General features: G+C 44.7%; 1 protein-coding gene across 11 annotated transcripts in view; it reads right to left on the bottom strand.

Annotated features, from left to right (window-relative positions):
• Window positions 1–26,126, bottom strand: part of LOC105464063 (DEAD-box helicase 31) — a 179,964-nt gene that overhangs the window by 135,983 nt on the left and 17,855 nt on the right. For 7 of the 11 annotated variants that reach the window (XR_011612900.1, XR_011612899.1, XM_071078508.1 and 4 more), the window contains 9 exons: window positions 24,852–24,893; window positions 24,028–24,092; window positions 22,231–22,350; window positions 21,986–22,092; window positions 20,604–20,839; window positions 19,684–19,860; window positions 15,420–15,479; window positions 4,435–4,485; window positions 2,656–2,795 (listed from right to left, as the gene is read on the bottom strand). Coding sequence is in view for 9 of the 11 variants with exons in the window: in XM_071078508.1 (XP_070934609.1) it covers window positions 2,656–2,795; window positions 4,435–4,485; window positions 15,420–15,479; window positions 19,684–19,860; window positions 20,604–20,839; window positions 21,986–22,092; window positions 22,231–22,350; window positions 24,028–24,092; window positions 24,852–24,893 (998 nt within the window). In the remaining 2 variants the exon portion in view is untranslated. Of the gene's footprint in view, window positions 1–2,092; window positions 2,241–2,655; window positions 2,796–4,434; window positions 4,486–9,098; window positions 14,978–15,419; window positions 15,480–19,683; window positions 19,861–20,603; window positions 20,840–21,985; window positions 22,093–22,230; window positions 22,351–24,027; window positions 24,093–24,851; window positions 24,894–26,126 lie in introns of those variants that run through there. The other 4 variants (XM_071078507.1, XM_071078510.1, XM_071078504.1 and 1 more) reach the window with 4 other exon arrangements.

The following is a 26,126-nucleotide window of genomic DNA, read 5'->3' on the forward strand; positions in this document are numbered from 1 at the left end:
GAAACACATTTAAAGGGGAGGCAGAAAAAAGTTAAGAAGTTGACAAATACAGAGAAGTCAAAAGAATGCAGAAGCAAAGTTCTGAGCATCTAGACAGAGGGGGCAATGGCCCAGGAACCTGTCTCTTGTCCTGTCTGCTCCATTCAACTGCCAGGGCAGCGCTCGGTCTAGGAAGGCGGGTGGCCGTTTGTCGTGCTGGCCCTTGCTGCCGAGAGCCTCGGCCTGCCTTCTCCAATCTGCCCTGTGATGCCTCAGCCCTCCCAGCGCCCCTCTGCCTGGCTCTCATGTTCTCAGGCACGAAACATGCACGTGCTTCCTCCTCCTCAAAAAATATTTAGGAGTGGACCTTTTGGGTTCTAAAAATGTTCAAGTCTGCTTCTTCCCACTGCACACTTTGCAACTGGTTAATAGGGGTTTTTTTTTTTTTTTTTCATTAAGTCAAAGAAATAGCTCATGTGTAGATATAGCCAATGTAGAGCCTTTCCTCAAACAGAAATTGGGAAGAACAATGCATGACTGCAACGTAGTAACCCAGATTCTGATGTCTGTTTAAGTTGATTATAGCGCGCCCACGAGGCAGGCAGCGGTCCAGGCCCAGGCCCCACACAAGTGAGTTTTCAGGGCAGACACCAGTGAAGTGGGGCTCACGCAAGGACCCTCCCTCCTCACGCAAATGCTCTTCCACCACCCTGCAGAGTCCCTTCCCAAAAGGCCTACACTTCCTCCTTCCGGAAGAGGTGGCGTTTGTCACTGAGTTGTCTTCCTTCTAACGTGGGATAAAAAAGGGAGTCATGTAAATGAGGGCACACTATTTTTTCCAGACAAGATCATCACAGCAGATGACGGTATTTGCTATGTCTTTAAAATATACCTGACTCCCTAATACTTCATGCCTCTGCTAATCACTGTTTTCCCTTCTCAATTTTAGCTTTATATTTGAGCCCTTCATAGCAATCTACTTGAACGTGTTATTAGAGAAAAATAAAGAGAACAGAGAGAGGCATGTCTGCTGTTAACTCTAGCATTAGACAATTATCATTGGACTCTGTAATTGCTGTCACTCATTTTTCTTAGGAAGAGGTCATGTTAAAGTGAACGAGCTTGGGGGAACATCCAGAGAGCTGCAGCCAGCAAGGAACGGGAGAATGGAATTTGTAGCTCTAGAATGGAAGGAAGAGGAAAAGAAGTGTGGAGCGACTGACAGGCTGTTACGGTGTGGTGACTACATTTTCTATTGTGGGGCCACAACACAAAATTCTGAAGATGCTTTCTGCAGGTACACAAATTCCTATGACAGGAAACGCGGCCACCAGCAGCACTGTGACGGGCTCCCAGCCTGTGAGAACAGGGTCAGGGAGGAAAAGGAAACCAGCTGCGCCAGCGGGCTTGCATTTCACCTTCCCCAGGGTTCCTGGTACACCCGCCTGGTAGGTGTCAGCCTCCATGCTGAAAGGGCCGCAAAGAGAGGCCAGCCAGCCTCCAGCTGAGGGAGCTCAGAACTTGGCCGGAGAAGCGGTGCTGGGTGAAAAGTGACTGATCTGTATGAGATTTCTTTCACTAATAAGATACAATATGCACATCTTCCTTAACAAATAAAAACCACTCTTTCAACTGACAGACTGTGTTAAGATAAGGAACACACTGAAGAAAGGAAAACCCGAACTATATTTTGGCCCCCCTGACATTACAACCAGGAGTAGTTTCCTTCCTCCCTCAACACTGCAGGACACACGACACATTTTCTGAATGAGCCTCCGTCCGTAAGTGTTCACACGAACAACCTTGAGAGAGTTTTGAAAAGCCTTACTAGCATGAGAGGTGGAGTTCTGCTGGTGGGAGATGGGGCAGGTATGGTGGGGACAGCCACACACAGCTCCTGCGACTGAGTGGGCTGCACCCCTAACAGGCCTCCAGGCTGCCTGCTAGGATGTTTCCATTCCAATGACGAATGCAGTGCTTTGTTCTAGCACTGTACTTTAGGGGAGAAAACAGTGTTGCAGTTCTATCTGATGTTTTACATAAAACACAGGGCTGGGCAAGGAAAAGGAAGTAAGACTATCCCATTTACAGCAGAGCTGAGCTGTGTGCTCACGGCACGCCAGGTCTGGAATCCAGGGCTTTACTAAAGCAGGGGTGTGAGGTGCTGAACTGTGACACACAGGATGGCGGCTGAACGTCCTGGCTGTGAGTGTAGTATGGATTTCAACAGCCTCAAAATCATTTCCCCTGGGTTTATCTTCCTGGGGGAGGGAAATTGTGTGGTAAGTAAAAAGCATTATTTCTTTAAAAGACAAATCAACTTTGAAGATACAAACCATTAATTGCAAGAAATAAAAGTTGTGAATAAAAGGCCTTTCAGAAGCTGTGAAGATGGTGCATACTTATCTTTACAGCAAGAGAAACAAAACACAGCTCTCTAAAAGAAAACCAAGTACAACAGATCGCCCTATGACTTAGTCTGGCAATGCAATGGAAACTGTCATGTGCTGAGGATATTAAGGGTTTTAGTTTTTGCCACTGGCTATTCTGGGACTCATTTAGGGATCACAAGGGTTAATGGCTCTTCATCAGCTTACAAGGCCCATCCACTGTAAAAAGCGACCGAAAGTTAATTAGGTGAGATCAGCCGAAACTCCATTCAGGTTTCTGACTCACTTGATTTTGTGAGAAGCCAACGAGTTGACATATTCTGCCTCCGAAGGAGCCAAAATGAGCAGGCTGCTCCCATGGCAGCCAATCCGGGCGGTTCTTCCAATCCGGTGGATGTATTCTGCAGGTGAAGATGGCGCGTTGTACTAAAAAGGGTAACAAAAATGAAGGCATTCATAGATCAAGGGACTGCCATTAATTGGAAGTGCAATACCCCTCACCTGCCTCCAGGTATCCCAAGAATTAAATCCTGGTGCTATGGTTACCCTAACACAATCATAAGGAGAAGTCACTCAACCCTGAAACTCCTGGCTTCATTGGAAATAACAAGGCTCTGACACGCAAATGTGAACAGTGGCCAAGTTTCCGATAAATGAGACGTCTTCTCATCCCGATATCTCCTTTTTAATTTTACTTCTCCACAGGTCTCTTCATTTTCTGATTTGCATCTTTTCACTGTGGTGACTGGATGAGGTGAAAATGTAGGCAGGTGGGGGTACATTTCTCCAGGATGATCACATGACCTTGGCCTACTTCCTTGGAAGACAAGGCCATAGGGTGAGGTGTCCAGAGGACACTGGAGGGCATAAGGACGAAGGGGCTCCCTGCTCTGTGGGCAGAGTCTACCTCTGCTGCCAGGCCACCAGGAGCAGGCCCCAGGAGCCAGTCCCCACCAGCCTGTAGCAGCCCCATTCAGTCCTTTAGAATGAAGGCCATTCTACAGAATGTGGGCAGGTGAGGGGCAGGTTCCCTGCAGGCAGGACATTGCTTGTGCTTGCATGGAGAGCACTGCCAACTCAGAGAAAAGAGCAGACTCTATCACTCATTACGATGGATAATGCACAGCATTTTATGTTTTCTTTGGCAATAACTTTGCCATCATTAAAGCTAACTGACCATCCACTCGTTCTTCCTTTTTTTTCCCTTTGATGCTACACAAATCAAAAAGATGAGGGTCAAGATGAATATAATGTATGGGAGGCTAAGCATATGAAATGAATCAATATTCATAATATAAGCTCTAAATGATCAATTCTGTATGTCTGGCCTCCCGTACATTAAAATCATCATTGCCTTATCTTCAGTTCACTCTGTGGCCAGCAGGAAAGAAGACACAATGCCTCCAGTTCTAAAGTGATCATCTGCAGGGAGCAGATCAGACATCCTGGCCAGTGACAAGCACGCGATCCCACTAAAATGTGAATAAACCATGACTCACGTCAACAGGGCACGTGTCCCCCAGCCCCCACACAGAAGGGCTTAAAAATACCATTCTGTAGACTAATGAAAAGAAAAAACAAAACTAAAACCACCAGACTCTAGTGCTAACACCTGTACCCTCTGGCAAAGCGTCTAAGGCTAGAGGTATGTGTAAGATGCTGTCAGGAACTTAATTGCTCCCTGCAGGTCAATGTACACGGACACGGCTCTCAGGACAGCTGAGCCATCTCCTTCTGGACACAATGAGGCCTCCCAGGGGCTGAGGTAATTCCTGTTGTTTTCAGATTGCTGAAGTTTTGGTTTGTGACATGAATTAGTCTAGAAGCAGGAGAGCCTGCCACCTCCCTCTCGTGAACGCACATTCTGGCTGTTTTGCTGCAGCGGTGAGGTGGGCTGGGTTAAGGAAAGATGTCAGGGGAATTGTACAGATAAGGCTGGTTTGCTGCCTGGTTACCAGGGCAACACCCAAGAGGATAATAATAATTATTCTACTTAAAGCCAATGCATCTACTCATGATCATATATTCCTGCCTCAAGCTTACACCTTAACAACTAAAAAATTACCTGAACAATCCACGTGACTTGAGGGAGATCTAAGCCCCGAGCTGCAACATCCTTTAAAAAGAAAAGAATATGGTTTAACACTGAGTTTCTGAATCTTTCTGGGGTCCTGGATATGTCTGATAATTTAGCACAAACTCTGAGAGTTCACCCACCCACAGTGCACACACATTCGGGCATACATGTGTATGCCCAGTACACACACACACACACACACACACACACACAGAGTCCTGCATAAAACTTCAGGGGGCTCGGGGACCCACTGCAGTCCTCTTGTGGTTAAAAATTCTGATTTCGGGGCAAATTCTACAGAATCCATTGATGAGGGAGTCACAACACCCTTTGCTAAAAGAATCGACAGGTTAGCCTAGGAACTTAAACAGTAATGACCAGTTGCGTAATGTAAAGAACTCTGAACACACATTTTATTTGAAAAACCACTTGATGATGAACACATTCATGGATCATCATCCCCCCGCCACAACCACGAGCAACGCCGAACAACAAGCTGGCCTTGAGGTGTGCTCTCGAACATCTCCCCTCAAGGCATTCGCTGTGGGAGTGAAGTGCAAAGTAGTTACTGAGGATTTTGCTTTCTGGCCTCAGAGAGCAGCAAGGATCCAGCAATCCTCCATCTCTTCTGATGGCTGGATTAGAATACAGGCCAAACCCATTAATCACTTCAAAGACTTAGCTAGAGAGCTGAAAAACTATAAAAGCAATGGAGATTTATTTTTTAATTTTATGTATCTTTTCAACTAGTCACCACCCAAAGAGCAAAAATTCTCTACTCTCTCTAGGCTCTCACCATTCCAGCAGACTGGAAAGTGGGAATTTCCCTGACTTTAGCTAACATTTGCACTCAGGATTCGTTCTTCAAGAATAACAGTCATAATGAGAGTGTCCCAGTCAACATTTACTGAACACTTACTATCCACCACACACACTGCGTTGAGATCTTTACCTGCGTTGCCTTGACTAATCCTCAAAACAACTATTACCCCCATCTGACAGATGAGAAAACCAAAGTTAAGAGAGATTAAGTAGTTTGTTTGGGGACACACAGCTGGGAAGTGGAAATAATCCTCGAATCCAGGTCTGCTTTGCTTTTTCAAGGCCATATTATATTATACCGCATTCCACCATCAAAAATGATCCTATGTCCCTCATATGCTGCTGGTGGGAATCCCTATGGCAGGGAATTTGGCAGTATCTAGCAAAATTACATGTGCATTCGCTCTTGACCCAGAGCAGTATCACTTCTAGAAGTCCATCCAAAAAAAGATACACTGACAAAAATACAAAATGATATGGGCATGAGGCCATTGATTTCAGCACCATATATGATTATAGATCTAGAAAAACACTGTCGACCAGCAGAAGACAGGTTCGATAAAATACAGCAATATCCCATGTAACAGAGTACTATACAGCTATGAAAAGAACAAAGATTTCTATATACGGATATGGAGACTCTAGGATATATTTTGAGAATGTCTAGTATGCTTGTGTAAGAAGTTGGGAAAATACAAACATATTTGCTCATATTTCAGTAGGAAATAATGGTGGGAAGAATCCCCAAAGCTCAAAAAAATCGTCACCACTAGGGGAGGAAGAAAAGAGGAAGGATAGGATAAAGATGGAAGCTACACTTTTTCTTTTTTCTTTTTTTTTTTTTTGTTGAGATGGAGTCTCGCTGTGTTGCCCAGGCTGGAGTGCAGTGGTACAGTCTCGGCTCACTGCAAGCTCTGCCTCCCGGGTTCACACCATTCTCCTGCCTCAGCCTCCCGAGTAGCTGGGACTACAGGTGCCCGCCATCACACCCGGCAAATTTTTTGTATTTTTAGTAGAGACGGGGTTTCACCATATTAGCTAGGATGGTCCCGATCTCCTGACCTCGTGATCCGCCCGCCTCAGCCTCCCAAAGTGCTGGGATTACAGGCCTGAGCCACTTCGCCTGGCCCGGAAGCTACACTTTCTTTAATGAATCTTGATACTTTTGACTCAGACCGTGGAAGTGTCTTGGCATAATTTAAAAAGATAAACAGCTGTCACTATAGGAAATACAGAGTATCACTTATGACATATTCTCACCAAACAAAATAAAACCTGAAACTAGAACCTAAATCTAATCAAGTCTCTAGATCCAACTACTAGTTTACAGGAAGTATGGGAAAGAGGAACATGTTGAACAGCATGAGGACACAATTAGCCAAATCCTGAATGTAGGGTATTCTAAAAGACAAATGATCTGGTTTCTTCAAGAAAAAAGTTAAAGAAAAATAAAGGAGGGGTAACAACACCCAAAAAACATTAAATAGGCAGATGGAGAACCAATACCTTGATGGAAGCTCACAAAACCACCAACTGTGGTTATCTCTGGATGGAAGGATCTAGGGGGATTTTTACTTTTCTCTGTGTTTGGCTTTCTTTTAACAATGAATTCTTACCATTTCCCCTACAATTTTTATTTATTTATTTTTTGAGACAGAGTCTCACTCTGTCGCCCAGGCTGGAGTGCAGTGGCCGGATCTCAGCTCACTGCAAGCTCCGCCTCCCAGGTTTACGCCATTCTCCTGCCTCAGCCTCCCGAGCAGCTGGGACTACAGGCGCCCGCCACCACGCCCGGCTACTTTTTTTGTATTTTTTTTTAGTAGAGACGGTGTTTCACCGTATTAGCCAGGATGGTCTCGATCTCCTGACCTCGTGATCCGCCCGTCTCGGCCTCTCAAAGTGCTGGGATTACAGGCTTGAGCCACCGCGCCCGGCCCTACAATTTTTATTTAGAAAAATTTAAACCTACAGAAAAGTTAAAAGACTAGTATAACCTAGATTAAGGAGATACAGATGTAACTCCTTCACCTAGATTCCGCTACCGCCAGTCTTTGGCCCATCTGTGTTCTATCTATCTACTCATGCCCCCACACACATACACATATGCAAGCACATTTTTCTGAACCATCTGAAAGTAGGTTGCAAACATCATGACTTTTTTTTTTTTTTTTTTTTGAGACGGAGTCTCGCTCTGTCGCCCAGGCTGGAGTGCAGTGGCGCGATCTCGGCTCACTGCAAGCTCCGCCTCCCGGGTTCACGCCATTCTCCTGCCTCAGCCTCCCGAGTAGCTGGGACTACAGGCGCCCATAACCGCGAAATACTTTAACACACACCTCCTAACTAAAAGGACACTGATCTACATAACCACAACACTATTACCACACCTCAGAAATTTAACACTGAATAGCATTTTCTAATCAACAGTCCATATTCAAATTTCTCCAACTGTATCTAAGATGTCTCTTTTTTTTTTTTTTTTTAAAGATGGAGTCTCGGCCGGGCGCGGTGGCTCAAGCCTGTAATCCCAGCACTTTGGGAGGCCGAGACGGGCGGATCACGAGGTCAGGAGATCGAGACCATCCTGGCTAACACGGTGAAACCCCGTCTCTACTAAAAAATACAAAAAAAAAAAAAAAAAAAAACTAGCCGGGCGAGGTGCCGGGCGCCTGTAGTCCCAGCTACTCAGGAGGCTGAGGCAGGAGAATGGCGTAAACCCGGGAGGCGGAGCTTGCAGTGAGCCGAGATCGCGCCACTGCACTCCAGCCTGGGTGACAGAGCCAGACTCCGTCTCAAAAAAAAAAAAAAAAAAAAAAAAGATGGAGTCTCATTCTATTGCCCAGGCTGGAGTACAGTGGCACAACCACTGCTCATTGCAGGCTCAACCTCCTGGGTTCAAGTGACGCTCTGGCCTCAACCTCCTGAGTAGCTGGACGACTACCGACAAGTTCCACCACACCCGGCTAATCTAGATTCTTTTTGCTCAGGCTGGTCTTAAACTCCTGGGCTTAAGCGATCCTCCCATGCCAGCCTCCCAAAGCGTTGGGATTACAGGCATGAGCCACCACGCCTTAATATGCCTTTTACAGTTGTTTTTCTTTCCTAAACTAGGATCAGATGGTAGATCACGCACTCCGCTATGTCTCTGTAGACTTCCTTTGTTTGGAACCATACCCCTGCCTTTGATTGACTTAGTTTTTCGATGTCTGTCATTTTTTAAGAACATCAAAATGTTCCTGAGGACATCAGACAACTGGATTTGTCTAACTGCTTCCTCATGGTAAGGTTCTGGTTAGGCTTTCTGGCAGAAACAACCTCAGGGTGGTGTGTGCTTCCCACGGTTCCATGTCGGGAAACACACCGGGGCAGTCTGTCCTGTATGGGTCCCTCTGTTGCGAAGGTGACTTTCTCCTTTGTAACGAGTAACTGGGGAGTGACACTTTGAGACCATGTGAATAATATGGTCCTGTTTCCTAAAACCTTTCACCCAAGGCTTTTAGCATTTATTGATGGCCCTTGTCTGTACTGTTACCTGGATGACTCTTTAAGTCTATCATTCCTTCCTTCCATTTCACAGCTCTGGGATACTTCTGTAAAAACAGCCCACCCCTCACCCACTGTTAGGTATCACAAAGGATTCACATGTACATAGCTTTCTTTTTTTTTTTTTGAGACAGAGTCTCTCTCTGTTGCCCAGGCTGGAGTGCAGTGGTCTCGATCTCCTGACCTCATGATCTGCCCGCCTCAGCCTCCCATAGTGCTGGGATTACAGGTGTCAGCCACCCTGCCTGGCCTGTACATAGTTTTTTGAAAAACAATAATACTATGTGAAGTACTATACGAAACACACTCCCAGTGGGTGCAGTGGCTCACACCTATAATCCCAGCACTTTGGGAGGCTGAGGCAGGTGAATCACCTGAGGTCAGGAGTTCGAGACCAGTGTGACCAACATGGTGAAACTCCATCTCTACAAAAAATACAAAATTAGCCAGGCATGGTGGTGCATGCCTGTAGTCCCAGCTACTTCGGAGGCAGAGGCAGGAGAATTGCTTGAACCCGGGAGGTGGAGGGTGCAATGAGCCAAGATTGCACCATTGCACTCTACCCTGGGCAACAAGAGCAAAACTCTGTCTCAAAAAAAAAAAACAAAAAACCACACTCCTGCTTCCCCCAGGGTCAGAGGCAGGACTTGGGGGAGATACCACCCCACCATCACTCCCCTAGAAGGACCACTGAGGGTACCTCAGGAATTGTCTGCCTTCACTCGTACCTCAGATTTGCGGGTTTCCTTTGAATGCTGGCTAGGCTGCATTTGTAAGTGTGTAAGCAGAAGTTAAATGTCCTAAAAGTGTGTCAACCACCCACAAAGTGTTTTCAGACAGCTCCCACAGGCTCTGGAAGCGGAAGGCTGATGCTGCAGAGCTGATGCCTTTGAAAACACAATTTAGGATGTTCTCTATCTAAAGGGGAGCGGGAGCGGCTTTCTACACCAACTACAGTTTATGTTTTTAGAAACACTGATGAGTTCTTACATCTGCAAAGCTCTTGTGAAGAACTGATTTCTTTAAGTGCCCTGCAGTGGGAGATACATGTAGGCACAGGCTGCTCGAGCTTCACAGACAGGCCTTGTAAAAAATTTAACGCTCATTGGCTTAGTAAATTCAACCAGCAAACACTAAGACTCTAAAGACTCTAAAATAATGTGTGATGTTCATGAAACTCACCGTGAGTCCAAACACACTGCAACAGTGAGTGACGAAGGACGCCGGCAGACTGTCATTGTGTCTTCAAGGTTCTATTTCCTACTTAGGTGACCTAGCTCTGGACAACAGGCTAAGACACAATCTTCCGGTCTCCCACTAATGCGTGTTGTTGGGGGAACCTCACTGATGGCCAACCGCTGCCCAATACTCCTTGTTTTCTCTCCCCCAGATTTAACTCAGCCATTTCTTTAGGCTACCACAGTGAATAAGGAGAAAGAAAGGCAAGTCCTGGTCTAGGAAGAGAGAACTGGACTGCTTGCTCCAGTCCCACTTAGGGGCTGTCCAATCCGCGTGGGTCAGTTCAGCAAGCTGAGCCTCAGCTGCCCCGCCTAGAAAATGGCTGGGAGAACCATGCTATGTACATCATGAGGTTGTTGCTAAGATCAAATGAGACCATGTATGTGACAAATATCTTGAGACCTACAAATCTCAGTATTCTTGAGATTCTATAAATCTCACTTACCCTGGTGAAGTAAGAACTGGTACGATGGCAATTAGGCAGAGAAGTGACTTCAATGTCTCCGTACTCTCCTCCTCCATCATATCTCATTCTCTGCCCCCGCCCCACCCCGGGAGAGGTCGCAGGGAAGCAGCAGAGCCTCCGTTTCCCTGGAGCACAGTCAGCCAGCTACATCAGATCAACAGGAGATCATGACCCACCAAGACTCGGCAGAGGATTCTGTTCTGTCTGCTCTTAGGACTTAGATGTAGCTTCATTTTATTCCTTTAAGCTAATTAGGGCAAAAGAATTGCTAAAGTCAGTTCTGAAAGACACTCAACGGTGAGGCCTTGAAGGCCCTGGGCCTGACAATTGGCTGCCTCCATGAGACCTAGGAGTACAGATGGAAGGCAGCTTGCTCAGGTGCCAGCCTGTCAGTTGGATTAAAATGACTCATTTATTTACCCAAGAACCTCACAAAGTGCTTTTACTAACAGGGAGAGGGGGCCTGCCGTCTCTCTGAGAAGGGACGCAGCACACTCGCCTCTGACGCCTTCCCGGCCTGCCAAAAGTCATTATTGCCGTGTGTGGAAAGCCATCAGCAGGGTCCAGGCCCCCGTTGTCCGGGTGACAGATTGGGCTGCGTAATCAGAGGAGGAAGGAGAGAGTGCAGAAGCTGTCAGAGGCGAGAGATCTTGGCTGGAGCCGCCAAAAAACTGGCAACATGAGTTAGCGTAACTGAGTAAACAGCAAACAATCTCCAAATGATCTTTCCGTTAACACAAACAAAATAAAATGAAAAAGATAAACTTCACCTAAAAAGCATACCCCAGAGAAAAGCACGAAAGTCTACATTTATTTGGGGCACAGAACTGACATTCTGTGACTCTCACAGCCTTATCTCCTTTGTCTCCTAGCCTCCTGGCATGGTAGAAATTTCCCAGGAGGAGAGGAAATTAAGAACTGCACAGACAGAACAGTATGCTTCAAGCGGAAAAAAATACTGAGAAGGTGGAGGAAAGCAGCACAGGTGATCTAGGTGCATCTTCCGAAAAAGAAATGCGTGCGCTGGACAGCCAAGGAGGACGCCGAGGGACAGTCGGCACCCAGCAGGGGCCGCGGGTAGCTTCTTTCTGGGAAAAAGGTGACTGCACTCCATCCAGGGACAACCAAGGAGAGCCACCAGGAGACCAACAGAAAACCTAGTACCAGCCTGAAAATCAGGTGGCTCGGAAACTCCATTTTCCGGCCAGTCAGTGGTACTTCTGTTTATCAACTCATCAGCATAATGATGGTATTAAAAACCAGGTTCCTTTCCTCTGGCTTAGGGTGAGCTCTTCACTATAAGCAGGAGGAAATAACACTTTACACATAATCCAGTGTCTGATATCTGATCCCTTTGGTTGCTTAATTCCACTTGGGAAAGTGGGCTTTGAACTTCCAATGCCTCGTTTCTGCTCATCCCTACTTCCTACTTACCTTGGCTTTTTCTTAGATCTAGTTTCCCAGAAGACACAAAATTACATTGTGAATGCGTGAGGATTCCTCGTCTTTCACAAACTGATTTCTTTTGCTCCCAACTAAGCTTTGCCTAGACTCCATCTTACCATAGTCACACCTTTACTCAACAGCCACAGTACACAAGCCACGTATCAGGGCTTGAGAGCTGCATGATAATTAAAAAGGTCCCTGCTTTTGAGATGTTTATAATTAAAATGAAATAAAACACACACATGCACCCTTAACAGTTCCTAGCAGGAAGGAAAATGAGGTGGGGGACTTTGTAACAGTAAAGGAAATAGCATAATTGTGAACTTTTGTGTGGGCACATCACTATTTCCAAATTTTCATAAAGACATTCATTCTGGCCTTGTTAAAAGGATCTCGGGATGATAAATTAAAATGGCAAAAGGCACAGTATAAAGGGGGGAAAATCCCCACGTAACGATTAACAACACGATTCCTCTTTATCAAAAGAAGCCAGTTCTCCATCTGTCTCGTCCTGAAGTGGCCCTCGTTCCTCATTAACACCAAGGAGGCTCCTGGAGAGCGTTCAGATAGCCTGGCAAGCAACAGGCTGCTTAAAAGGATGCAGAGTGGCAGCATCTCCCCCGACCCAGGCATGATCTATTACAGCGTGTGCGTCCCACTCGCCCCAAAGCTCTCATATGCCAGAAGCGTCAGCTAGAGCAAACAAGCATGGCAGAAGGGGCAGGAACACCAAGAGAAGCGAAGGACTTCCCATGACTGGGAACCTGCGCTCCTGCTCTGGCCCAGCAACTGAGAGAAAGGAACCCCATGCAGCTCTTCTCCAGTCATCTTCACTACATAGCAAAGAGAGCTCCCAAAAGATCAGCAAACTGAAGTGACCTGGACTAGAAAATGAACAAAGACTGAGGGCTTTAGACAAATCAGGCTGTGGGCGAGGGAGTTTTCTTTACATGTGGCACCCGGGACTGGCAGGGCGCAGAGGGCTGGGAGGTACTGTGCTTTGCCAAGACAATGGCATTCTTTGTCTAGCTGATACCATGTGCCTGCAGGTATCATCAGATAGACAGAACAAGGAAAGTGATCGTATGCTTTTGACCTCACCAAGAATTATATTAACTATTTCAGAAAGAATAATCTCTTCCATGCAGAGCTACTAAAAATACAAACAGCGGAACTTCAGATACCTGGAGTTTTCTTTAAGGCTTACAGCTCACCCGTGTCTGTAAAGCGTTTGCATACTGGGAGACTCAACAATTTCCGAGGGATAAATCCAGCATGTTATGGGTCAAAGATAAAATATTCTGTTCCTATCATAACCTGAACTCCACCCCAAAGGTTCCTACTGCTTTCTATTTTGACAGTCCAGAACATTCACTTCTCAGGTAACACCAGAGGAATGAAAAACCCATTCCCAGTGAGCAAGTCTATTAATGTCTGTCTTTAGAAAAACACACACACTGGTAGCCCTCAACATCGAGTTTCTTGGGCCCCATCTATTGCCCCCAATTCAATCTACAAAACCAAGCACCTACTGCGTGCCTGCTCTGTGCTAGACACTGGGATAGAAATGCAAACAAATCACAGTCCTTGTCTTCACGATGCTTACGACTGGCTGGGAAGGTACCTAGACCAGGCGGGATAAGCATTACGGCGAAGAAATGAAGGGTGCACTGGGATGGCCTCGTGGGGAAGAACAGGGGGCTCCTGAGTTTCATTTCTCTGAAGACATAAAATTTAAGGGGACACCTAAGGATGGTTTAGTCAAAATCATGGTAGTGTTCCAGGCAGAGGGACTAGCATGAACCAAGGCTCCAAGGCCAGAAAAAGCCAGATGATACATTCGAGGACTGAAAGAGGGGGCTGTTTGGCTGAAGGGTAGGGAACAAGGGGGAGTAGGGTGAAAAGAGACAAATAGGAGTCAGGTTCCACAAAGTATTGTTAGATATAATAAGGACTGTTGACAAGTTTTTCTTTTGAGACAAGGTCTCACTGTTGCTCAGGCTGGAATGCAGTGGTGCAATCACAGCTCACTGTAGCCTCGACCTTCTAGGCTCAAGTGATCCTCCCGCCTCAGCCTCCTGAGTAGCTGGAACTACAGGCATGTGCCACCATGCCTGGCTAATTTTTAGTCCTTAACTTTTTTTGTAGAGACGGGGTCTTGCTATATTGTTGCTCAGGCTGGTCGTGAACTCCTGGGCTCAAGCGATCCTCCCACCTCGGCCTCCCAAAGTGGTGGGCTTGTAGGCGTGAATCACCGCACCTGGCCCAACAAATTTCTTTAAGTAGATTATTTAGAATTTATCTTCACTATAGGCCATGCATAAAGCTGGCTTTAGAACAAGCTTGAACATGTGACTCGTGGATGGGCCTCATAAAGGGAAGGACTTGGTCAGACACAGATCTCCTCAGGAGGCAAGCATTCCATGGTGACAGCTCTCAGGCCTGAATGAGTGTCAGCAGAGCCACTGTTTGCCTCGCACACATGAGAACCAACACTGTGATAAGCAGGTTACCAACAAGCCCCCTCTTGCAGGTGAGCACACATATATATACACACAAGAAACCATGCTGCACTCATACAGAAACTCAACACTTAGACAGAAAAGTCTCCATTGCCTTTAATAGTGAATATGGAATACAAGTTCCTTAAAAAGTAATTGCATCAAATGTGGCCTAGATGGGCATTCAAACAGCTTAGTATCTTTGTTTCTACCCAGCACTTGTTCACTGGATTGACTAAATTTATAGTACAATTTCATTACTGTATATATAGGAACTTCTCCATTAACCAGCTGGGGATTAAGTTACATCATCCAAGATGGAACAGAGAAGGCATTTTAATCTTTGGAGATAGCAACAACTACGGTAAAGTGAATCCCCGGGCGGTGGGGACAGAACACTGAAGGTGTGAGTTTTTAATCTCGAAAGAGCACAAGAGGCATGAGTTTAAAAGGTCAGTGTTGTGCTGGAGGAGGCAGCTATCCAGGACTGCAGAGCCTAAGGCTGAGGGAGCTGGCCCTGAAATCACAGGGCAAATGACAGTCAGAGACAACAGCAAATAAAATTGGCCCAAATGCACCAATTTTCCTTTAAGAAAAGGTGAGCAGAGGCGAGCAGAGTCATTTTGTTGTGGAAAGACTTTCTCAGCTCTAATTACTCCCGATAGCTGTAATTTACAAGTTTTGGGTGGATAGAAATCTCCAAGATTCACACATTTTCAGACCAACAGCTGCCACTATTAGTGAGCAAATTGCCAAGTCTTCTGCACGGTGGTGGCTGGCTATCTGTGGCCCTGTCAGGTAACAAGAAAGAAGTGCAAAGAGGCCAGCCCCACCAAGGGGCCCCTAGTGTTCCTGGGCCCTGTAGGACTGACCACAGGACAAACTGTCAAGAGACAAAAAATTACACAGCCATCACAGAAATGTATCAGCCTTCGCATGGAAGACAGGACGATACGTACCGTGCAAAGAAGGACGCCTCTCTTGGAATGTGAAAATTCCTGAAACACTGCTGTTCTTTCCTACAAAAACAAGGAAAAATAGAGCTTTACAACTCAGAGACAAACTCCAGCAAGGTAGGCTTAGATCTCCCTAGCTCGCTCCATCTCCTACTGCTAGAGCTATTTTCAGGCACAGAGAGGCTTGCCAGGAAAGAGGAGGAAGTGGATTCTTTATATCTTCTAAGATGACCCTGTACTTACAGGACCAGACTTGAGGCTACGGTGAAGTAGCAGGGGTTGTGAGGGTGCACATTTCTGGGAGACAGTACCAGGGGAGGCACACTCTCCAGGAATGGCCAAAAACAAGAACAGGAAGGTGCAAGCTCCTGCGTGCAGGGTTCCAAACCTGTGTGCAATGTATTCTAAACATTCTCCTACAAGTGCTCTGAAGGAATAAAGAATCACCAACCTTCTCTACAGGCAGTTTTAAAAAAGATTAGATACGGCTGGGCGTGGTGGCTCAAGCCTGTAATCCCAGCACTTTGGGAGGCCGAGGCGGGCGGATCATGAGGTCAGGAGATCGAGACCATCCTAGCTAACATGGTGAAACCCCATCTCTACTAAAAATACAAAAAAAAAAAATTAACCGGGTGTGGTGGCGGGCGCCTGTGGTCCCAGCTACTCGGGAGGCTGAGGCAGGAGAATGGCGTGAACCCGGGGTGTGGAGCTTGCAGTGAGCCGAGATTGCGCCACTGCACTCCAACCTGGGCCACAGAGCGAGGCTCCATCTCAAAAAAAAAAAAAAAAAAATTAGATATTTATAAAACTATGTATTTTAATTGGAGAGAAAATATATTTGCATTAAAGGAAGAAAATAAAATACCACTCAAGGCAAACCACCACTACCACTGGGAATACTTTGATGTTTCCCGAGTTCCCCTTTTATGCATCACATAACCAAATATGTAGCTTTCCAAAAACATGGCACCCTACTATTTATACTATTAACATGCTCTTAGATAGCAACAGAATATGAACATCTCTTCATGCCAATAAGTATTCAAAGACCAGGTCATCTGTTGTGGTGAAACAGTACTCAGCTAAATGGATGCGCCATTATTTATTTGACCAATGTTGTATGCAATGAAGGTTGTCTCTGATTTTTTTTTTTTTTTGAGACAGGGTCTCATTTTGTCACCCAGACTCACTGCACAATCTCAGTTCACTATAACCTCCACCTCCCGGGTTCAAGTGATCCTCCCACTTTGGCCTCCTGAGTAGCTGGGACTACAGGCATGCACCACGATGCCTGGCTAATTTTTGTATTTTCTGTTAGAGACGAGGTTTTGCCATGCTGCCCAGGCTGGTCGTGAACTCGAGCTCAAGCAACTCACCAGCCTCAGCCTCCCAAAGTGCTAGAATTACAGGCGTGAGCCACCGCGCCCTGCTGATTTTGTAATATTGCAATCAATGCTGTGACAAACATCTCTGTAAATAAGTCACTGTGTAGATTCTTAATTACTCTCTTAGGTTAAATTCCTAGAAACAGACTTGCTGGACCAAAAGGTGAGCATCCTAGAATGCTTTCAGTATGAGCCTGCAACGGTGCCTTCTGAATGCTCTTCAGTCATGATGCTCTATGCACTTGAGTTGGTCACATTCACCCGTCAGCAGCAAATACAAAGAAATAGAACCAAACTACCCAAAATCTGGAAAAAAGTAAAGTCTCTGTTGCTTTGGCACAGTCACTGTGTGCTATAGTATGTCTTTCTGGACTTTCATGTGCGTAGATTTTGTCCATGGCTGGAAGCCCAGGGCACACCTCACTGAGTACACTGGATAAAGACATACAAACAACAAACATTCATTGAGTGCTCACCACGTACCAGACACTGGCTTAAGCACCTCACACGTCTGAACTTCGCTAATCCTCACAACAACCCTATGTGTAGGTATTATCATCACCCCATTTTCCAGAAGAAAAAAACTGAGGCACAGACAGGTTAAGGAACTTGCCCAAAGGACACACACACATGGTAAAGGGCCGGAATTATATCCGAACCTGGGAACTGTGTTCCTGAGTCAGTGCTCAGACCCTCAAAAGGACAGATCCATTTGTCCAGTCTGCTGCATGGTCTTTATAAATGATCATTTTTAACGGCTGTATCTTAGAATCAGAATCAGAAAAAATCAAAAAGTTCATAAAAGCTTACGAAACACCTTAAAGACTAGTTATGTATTCAGATTTGAGGCAAGAAAAAAAAAAACCTACCAAACTCTGGGACTTTCATCACAACTACCATGCAAATAGTAATTTCTATGCAATGCTCAGAAACTTACTTAGAATCATGTCAGTCATCATCACAACTACCCTGCAAATAGTAACTTCTATCCAATGCTCAGAAACTTATTTAGAATCATGTCAACCATCTAAGGAGACCATGCTAAGGCCTTGTAGGATAGTGGCCAGGGTAATAAGTCAGGAAAACTTAAGTGGGACAGTTTCAGCTTAGTCTGGAACAAGAAACTTACCCCTAATACTTAGAAAATAAAACACAGGGATACTATAACCTCCTGTCTTCCACTGCAAAAGCTAAATACTACACAGACATTCTCCTTTTTAAACTACAAAAACACAATTTTAATTATAAAAAAAAAAACTTTTAAACTATAAAAACAGAACTATTTCTGAAAGACAGATAAAAACAATAATAATAAAGGAGCTTAACATTTACTGAGCACTTCCTGTGTGCTACGCCCTGGAGAGCGCTGTCTGCATTAACTGAGTCAACCCTAAAGGAAGTACAATTATCATCCCCACTTTAGAGACATGGAAACTAAGTCACAGAGAAGTTAAATATTTACCTGAGATTACACAGCCAGCAAATGACAGCCAGGACAGGACCACAAGCAGTGTGCCCCCAGAGGGCACAGCTATAAACAGCATGCTAGACTACTCCCCTGTTACAATGTGAGATGAATAGCTTCTGTATAATGAAGCTATAGACTCTTGTGTGTGATCTATTATAGCGAATTCCTAGACTATTCTGAGTCCATACCCAGCTTCCCCCAATCGCTTGGATCGACGCCGCAGAACACTTCTGGTAAAAACAGACTCACAGGATTAGTAAACAAAGCTTAAAACAAAAACAAAACCCCAAACCATTAATGGTATTACAAAACTAAAATCAACAAGTTTGATTGAATCAGGGATCTGAAGGTAAAGACCAAGAGTTTACCTAATGCACAAGGGCTGGAATATCCAGGGATTTCTATATAATCTTGCGGCAAATAACCTGTGTCCTTGAGTGACCTTGAGCAAGTTCGCTTTTCTGGGCCTCTATTTACTTCAGTATTAAAACAAAAGAGCAAAAGCAAAGAGAGGTTGGACTTGTTTAGGATCGTGTCAAACCTCTGGTGTCCCTTTTAGCTCTAAAAATGTTATGATCTTTTAAGCTGGCTCAAATCAAATCTCATTCCGATTTCTAGTTTTCTTTCCCACTTTCTAATTTGCGACGAGGTTTTGCCTCTAGGGCAAAATGGCTCCTACTTCCGAGTCTTGCTCGTCCTTTCTTTCCCTATTCCAGTGAGCGTATCTCACTCCCATACTCCACCCCGACTCCCTACCAAACGGCCTAGTTAAGAGTGGAGGAATGCGATTCACACAGCTAAGTCCCTAAAATAGAGGAAATGTTGTACTCTTCTTCGTGAACGGAAATCTTACTCCGTGCCGAGAAAGAACTGGGAGCCCGCAGCCCCTCTGGTTCACAGTACCCTCTCCCAACCGAAAGTGTTCTGAGTGCAGCGCTGTGTCTTGTTGACAATGACAGCAGCCGTGCTCAGCAGTACCATATGGGATCCACAATTTAGCTCCATTAATGCTCTTAATTTGAAGACATCAAGCCCTAATTACACACTGGGTACTAAAAAGGCAAAACCCTTCCCTGGTGCCAGCTACTTAGTGGTACTCTGTTGCCTTAACAGCTGGTTGAGGTAGATTCAGGCCAAGTCGGGGCCTGTGAGCTCTCTCGGGTGGAAGAGACCAGCTCCCGGAGCAAAAGCAAATGGGAACAATAGACTCTCCTTGCCCACATCAATCCAGCAGTGTGATCCCCTCTAGTTCCAGTGGGTCCCCCATTTTCGTTTAATTCTTGACTTGCCCAGTGGAGTGTGCAAGGGTCGTAGCCATTGCTGAGCCTAAAGAACAGGTTTGCTGGACTCAGGTTCGTCCCGATCTCCACGTGGGGCCACGGTGCTGTCGCTGCACAGGGAGATCAGTGCTCACCTCCTGCTCCATGTTGCCATGCAGCCGTAGGAATTTTAATCGTGTGGAGGCAGATGGCAACTGCCCTGATGCCGGCGCCCCTGAGCTGCTCAGCAGGGTCTGTAGGAAGAGGCTGTAGTGGAACTCCACCAGCTCGCAACTTGAGAAAAAGACAACCATCTTCTGGTCTTTCTCAAACTACATGATACAAAGGGAGGAAAAACCCACATATTTTAAGATTACGTGACGCCAAAATGAGTATTTCTCTAAACTATACAGTCATGCTGACCCCCATTTGGAAATAAAGGTGACTATCTTTGAATTATTTTAAAAAACAAAAACAGTGATACTGCACTCTACAAAGAATGCAGGAGAGGAAAACGACACAACTATCATTTCAAACGGGTTTCCCTTATCTGACAAAAATAAACACACTTCAGAGCACAGCTGGGTGGGAGCTCCATTCCCTTTACTCATCCAGGGCTTGCCACAGCAACACTACCTGGCTGAGACCCTACACATGCAGAAAATCTTCACCCTGAAGCCCTTCCACTTACTATCTTCTCACGTCAGAGTCATCACAGAAGTCTAGTAAATAAATGCACAAATGCCAGGACTCTTGGAGAAACATGAGCACAAGCCCCTATGTCTGCCTCACATCCAGCTGTTCCCACCACCTGTGATGTGCCTACTATCAGTCCCAGGAAAGGTATCGAGGACAGATTTCAAGCTGAACATCATGGCTACCACTGACCTCTGATTCTTTACCATAATCCTAAAACTTGACTGAAAGGATGTACATCAAAGTTTACATCCAGAATGCAGACATAAGTTGGAAAACCTCTGATTTTTGGTGTCTTAACTCATTGCTACCAATGGCTTAACACAAGAAAGCAGGCCTTTCTTCCCCGGATCAAGTTGGCACTAGCGCACAGTCCCACCTTGCATTTCTGAAGGATGAAGGCCGCTAGGCAGACAAGCCTCAGTTTGCTGGGAACCACAGTCACGTGCTGCTCGAGACTCTCTGGTATTGCAAAGTTGTCCAGCTCGTCGCCAGTTCGTGGAGGACAGACCTCCCGGATCGCTTTGTCCTTTGGGTTCAACTGGTCATGGCTCTTGTCCAGGACTGAAATACTGACTGGATCATGCAAACTGATATCAGCTAGCCGCGTTACACCTTGGATAAAAGTGAGAAGGGCAAAGCAGACAACAAACACACTGTGAAACTGGTCACAAAAGCATACCCCCTATACACCCCCACCCATGAATGTTAGGACTATGTATGTTACCCCATGGGTATCACCAAGTCCCAGCACTGATCTGCCCTACTGCTAACGTGTGTGTTGCGGGGAGATCTACCAAAACTTCTTCCCACAGCCTAATAACCAATCTGTACCAACGTTCTATAAACACTCACCTATGGAACAGCGTCCAAAAGACAGCAACAGATACTGCGCCCACTTCCACCTCCCAAAAGGGTTCTTTGATCAAGTTATGGTAAACCTTGGATTTCAAAGGTTTCACAAAAGCTTCTTTGCTCTAAGCAGCCCTCTCAGGGCCTTTATTATGTTAATGTGCCCTGAGAATATCCAACGGAGGGATGTGGGGTATTTCTCAAACTTTCTTGACCACAGAATCCCTTTTTCATGAATCATCCCTCAAAATTTAGAACATGGGGAACTGTGAGGGGTCACATGCATGGCATCTGGTACACGCACATCACAAGGTGGCCTAGTAAACCAAGGAAACCAGACACGAGAATGTGAAAGCTGCACTGCTGGTCAATGACTCACTGTGTGGGGTGATTCTGGTAGAGTGATGCAAATTTTCCAAGCCTTCGTGTTCCCACCGATAAAAGAGAGCTAAGAATTTCTATTGCATATGGATGGAAGACAGAGAAGAGCTTCATTGATATATTTTTTAAGTTTAATAGCTCTATAGGAGGAAGAGTGATTACATCAAAAATGCACTCAGATAAGAGGTCATCATCTTCAGTGCAAGGGCCCTGCTCTCTGTGGGCTGCAAGTGCAAAAAAACCTCACGAAACCACCAAGCCAACGGCAGCCAGTCTTTTCTCGTCCTCATCCCTGCCCTTTCTCCCTTTCCCCATGTGCTGGGGAACATATCTGTCTTGGATGACTTGAAGAGCGAAGCTGGGAGTGCTGAACATACAGTTTGAAAAGGCAGTCTTCTAAGGACATCTCCCTCCCTGCCCCTCACCTCCCTGAGGTTGAGAATCACGGCAGCAAACAACCCAGATTAAATCTAGGTCCTTCCTCTTCATTAAGAACAAAGAAGGACCCATCACTTCTTTCCAACTCACCTTCTGTGAGTGTCGCTGATAGTAAGATGTTCTGTCGTTTCTGGCATTCAGCGTTTACAGCATTAAGTATCACTGTGATGTCCCTTTCAAAACCCAAATCCAAGATTCTGTGGTTGTAAAAAAAAAAAAAGACATTTTCATCTATATGAAGAGCAAGTGTGGTCTAACGGGCCACAGAAGTTGCAACAAGGAGAGCAGAAACAGCCCTTCTCTTCTACCTGTCATCATCCTGGGACGAGGCTCACCTGTCTGCTTCATCAAACACCAACCACCGCAGCCGACTAAAATGAATGTTCTTTGTGGATTTTATATGATCCACCAGGCGTCCAGGAGTTGAGATAAGGATATTTATTCCTTTGCGGAGTCTGTTTAAAATTATGTATCATAAAAGAAAGTAAATCAAACAGGGCTACGCCAATAGAAAACACAGGAAAAAGGCAAAAGAGACAGACTCATTTCATGTACAGTACAAACGTGCCATAGCCTGAAATCATGACAAAACATAAAAACTGGGTAGAAAGCTGTGCTTGAGTCTTTCCCCGTACTGTGAGATGCAACTGTTACGATCTGAAATTACATTAAAATCATAAAACCTTAACTTTGAAAGGAATCATAACTACATAATCCAATGCTCTTTATCTGATTCACAAATCCTTTCTAGAACCTTCCAAAGAGATTGTAGTCTAGCCTGTTCTTGAAGGTTTCTGTGCTAGGGAATCTAGTATCTGAGCAAGTTATCCCATGCCAGTGTGCTTCAATTGCTAGGACACTTTTTTCTTATGCTAAGCCCTTTACATAACTTCCATACAACGGGGCTCAAAGCTTTGTCCCATGGGTTATATACAATAAATCTAATTTCTCATTCCCCAAACAACCATTTTCCTATTAGTCCATAGTAATAAAGGCTTCCAATTTTTAGCACATTTTTTTTTCTTTGTAGAGATGGGGTTCTCGCTATGTTGCCTAGGTTGGTCTCAAACTCCTGGTCTTAAGTCATCCTCCTGCCTTGGCCTCCCAAAGTGCTGGGATTACAGGCATGAGCCACTGCACCCAGCCTAGCTGGATATACTTTCCAGCTTCCCTTGCAGTTAAGTATAGTCATGCTTCTGTTTTAGCAATGGGATAAAAGGGTAAAGGCAACATGCCAATCACACAAGCACCTTCAGAGGGACCAGGTATGATTATCTCTGTACCTGCTGGCAAGAAATTAGACGCAATGGTTGGAATGCCTGCAACTATCTAAGACTATGAGGTAACCTTACAAATGGAATCCTTCCATAGTGGCACAAAAAGACAGAGTTTGGTCCCCGACACTGCAGCACCAGGCCAGCCTTGGACTGGCTCTGTCAGATTTCTTAAATGTGGAAGTAAAATAAAACTTGTGTATTGTTTGTGCCACTGTTATTTCTTGTTATTTACAGCTGAGTCGAATCCTAACCAATGCTTTGAGGTTTCAGGTTTCATATTTACTTCTTGGTTATAGACTACATGCATCATTATTGAGTACTGGTTATTAAGCTGTAATACAATAAAAATGTTTTCAAAAGAATGAAGACAATTTGAGATTTACTTGTTGCAACAATTTTCAACTGACACTCATTATAAATTTTAATAAAGAAAGGAATAAACATATTTGGTTGTAAAAAGCAAGTCCCAAAGCATTATATGAGTTAATGATCTTGTTTTTGTAAAACCAAACAACAAAACCCCAAACTCTCAATGTACACAAAAGCGAGTTGCACCCAGGTGGATGTATACTAAACCAGGGATGCTGTAGGACGTTGGGTAGGTGGGAGTTAAGAAGGTGACAGCACTGTTACTAGCAACGTCAGAAGGAAACGTGTTTGTAGGTTTAATATTTTAAAAAACAGCACCGTCTAGAGGTGACCGCTCCCCACTGACTCAATCTGTCCCTGTGCACTGGGACTAGGAAGCAGAGCCTGAGACAAAGCTCTCAGCAGGTTTAGAAGGACTCAGCCTTATGGAACAGGAAGGCAGGACAGATTCAAGAAGGAAATAACAACCAACAAACCTCTTCCTACCTGGCCTTTTCTGATTTTCTCTTCTCTCCTCCCATTAACACTCCAGGCACAATCCAGGTGAAAGGCTACAGAAAGACAGCAGACCACAGTCAGTGCAAAGCCCCTTTACTAACATCAGACACTGATTCCAAATTCCCTTAAGGCATGAGAGAGAACTGGCGCTTCTCATTGTATAAGGTGTTATTGTGCAGACACAATTCCTAGGCATTGCTACACCCATGTACACTATCAGTAGTAACTTGAATTATAGGTATATAACTAGCTTCTACCACAGTGAGAGAGAAATGTGAGCTTCTTAAATCATTCAAGTAGCTTCCCTGTCTTTCCCCACAGAGCCTGAATTGAAAACACATTTCAGTAAGTCTACTGCCTTTTTTGGGGTTAAAACCCAAGCAACACCTTTCCCTACTCTCCACCCCTAATAAAAGAAAGAATGGATCAATTCATGACCTAATTTGGTGAGCTGGCTGGCTTCGACTCTGAAACCTTCACTCTCCTTTCTAAACAAACCCTACTTGCAGCTAAGTTGCTTTCCACTGGGTCACCGTCAGGGTATACCTGTGCATTTCTCTATGTGGCTTGCTAGTGACTATGATGAACCAATTATAGGACTTTATCCACCAGGAGTCACTGATAATCCAGCTAAGCTAGAAATGGGTGGGTTTAGAGCAGTAAAAACCTATAAATTACCTAGAGAGAGCAGAGATATCCAGGCAAAAGGAAATAATTCTTATCTCTTTGAAAATAAAGAATAGACTGTGGTATACTAAATCCTTCCTCAAAGTCAGGAAGCAAAATAAAATGGAACTCATGGTTTGCCTTACCTTAAGCAGTTTCTGGACAGTGTCAAAGCTTTGTAGAGCCAGCTGTAAAAATTTCAAAAGTTATAGATGATCAACAGGATCCCTTTTTTTTTTTTTAAAAAAAAGACAATGTAATGTGATTAGGATCCAAACTTGGACCTGAAGTTAACATTTAAGAAGAAAAAAAATCCTATACACGGAATCTAATATACCTTGTTCTTAGACTGGTTCTGCAACCTGTCAGTTTGGGCAAAGAGTTATAGACACCACGTCTATTTGTTGGACATACACAAAAATAGTGTTTTGTGCTCCCTCTGCTGGCTCAAATTCCCAGAGTGCCACACAGAGAAGTTCAAGTCTATGCTGCACAAAAATGTAAGGGAATGAACCAAAGTAACCTGAATTTGACTCTCCTTAGAAAGAGAAAGAATATGTATGCGAGGTAAGACAGAATAGTGATGCAACAGGGTAGCCTCTGGGAACTTCACTCTAAAGGTGCCATGACTGTATTCTACAACTGTCCCAGGGTATGTGAAGCCCGGGAGATGAAGGTCACTCCTCAAGTTTACATCAATAAAACAAAAGCAAACCAACAGCTCCACTGGAGAACAAAGCAAGTGAAAATTAAAGTAGGCTACAACCATTAACAACCTTCAAAAATGCCTCATACAGAATCCCGTTCTTAAAGGATGTATATACAGTTTCCACATATTTAGTATTCATGAAGCATCCTAGAGAAGTTGCAAGTTTGCTGCTGTAAAAATTTTAATAGCTTCTGTGCCTGCTCCTTCATTGGACTGAGCTGAGATAGGGGACTGCAGGCTGTATAAAAGGCTGACTTCAAATCATCTCTGTGATCAATTCTCTGTAAGGAAGTGATCAGCATTTGATATAGAAACCAGATACCCTAATCCGAAGTTGCCACTGTGGGCAAATAAAATAGATTAGATAGAATAGAGTTCCACCAAGAAAGAAAAAAAATATTGAAAAGTTTAACTTTTAGGAACAAGTAACATTTTTGGTAGCAGTAGCTTCTTAAAAAAATTAAAGGTTCATTTGCAGAGCCAACTGCTTTTGGCTTTGAATTAAGTTGCTTAAAAAAAAAGAAGCCTACAAAAATGCAAGGTTTTTTTTTTTTTAAGCAACTTAATTCAAAACACGACTAAACAGACATTTAATAGTGTCATTGGTTTCTAGACAATAGGAAAATACTTTTCCATGCTTATGATTCTCGGAGACTACTTGAATTTTTCTCCTTGACAAGAACCAGAAGGATGGCTTCCAGGCAAATGGAAC

This window comes from Macaca nemestrina, chromosome 14 (genome assembly GCF_043159975.1).
Source record: "Macaca nemestrina isolate mMacNem1 chromosome 14, mMacNem.hap1, whole genome shotgun sequence".
Taxonomy (NCBI): Eukaryota; Metazoa; Chordata; class Mammalia; order Primates; family Cercopithecidae; genus Macaca; species Macaca nemestrina.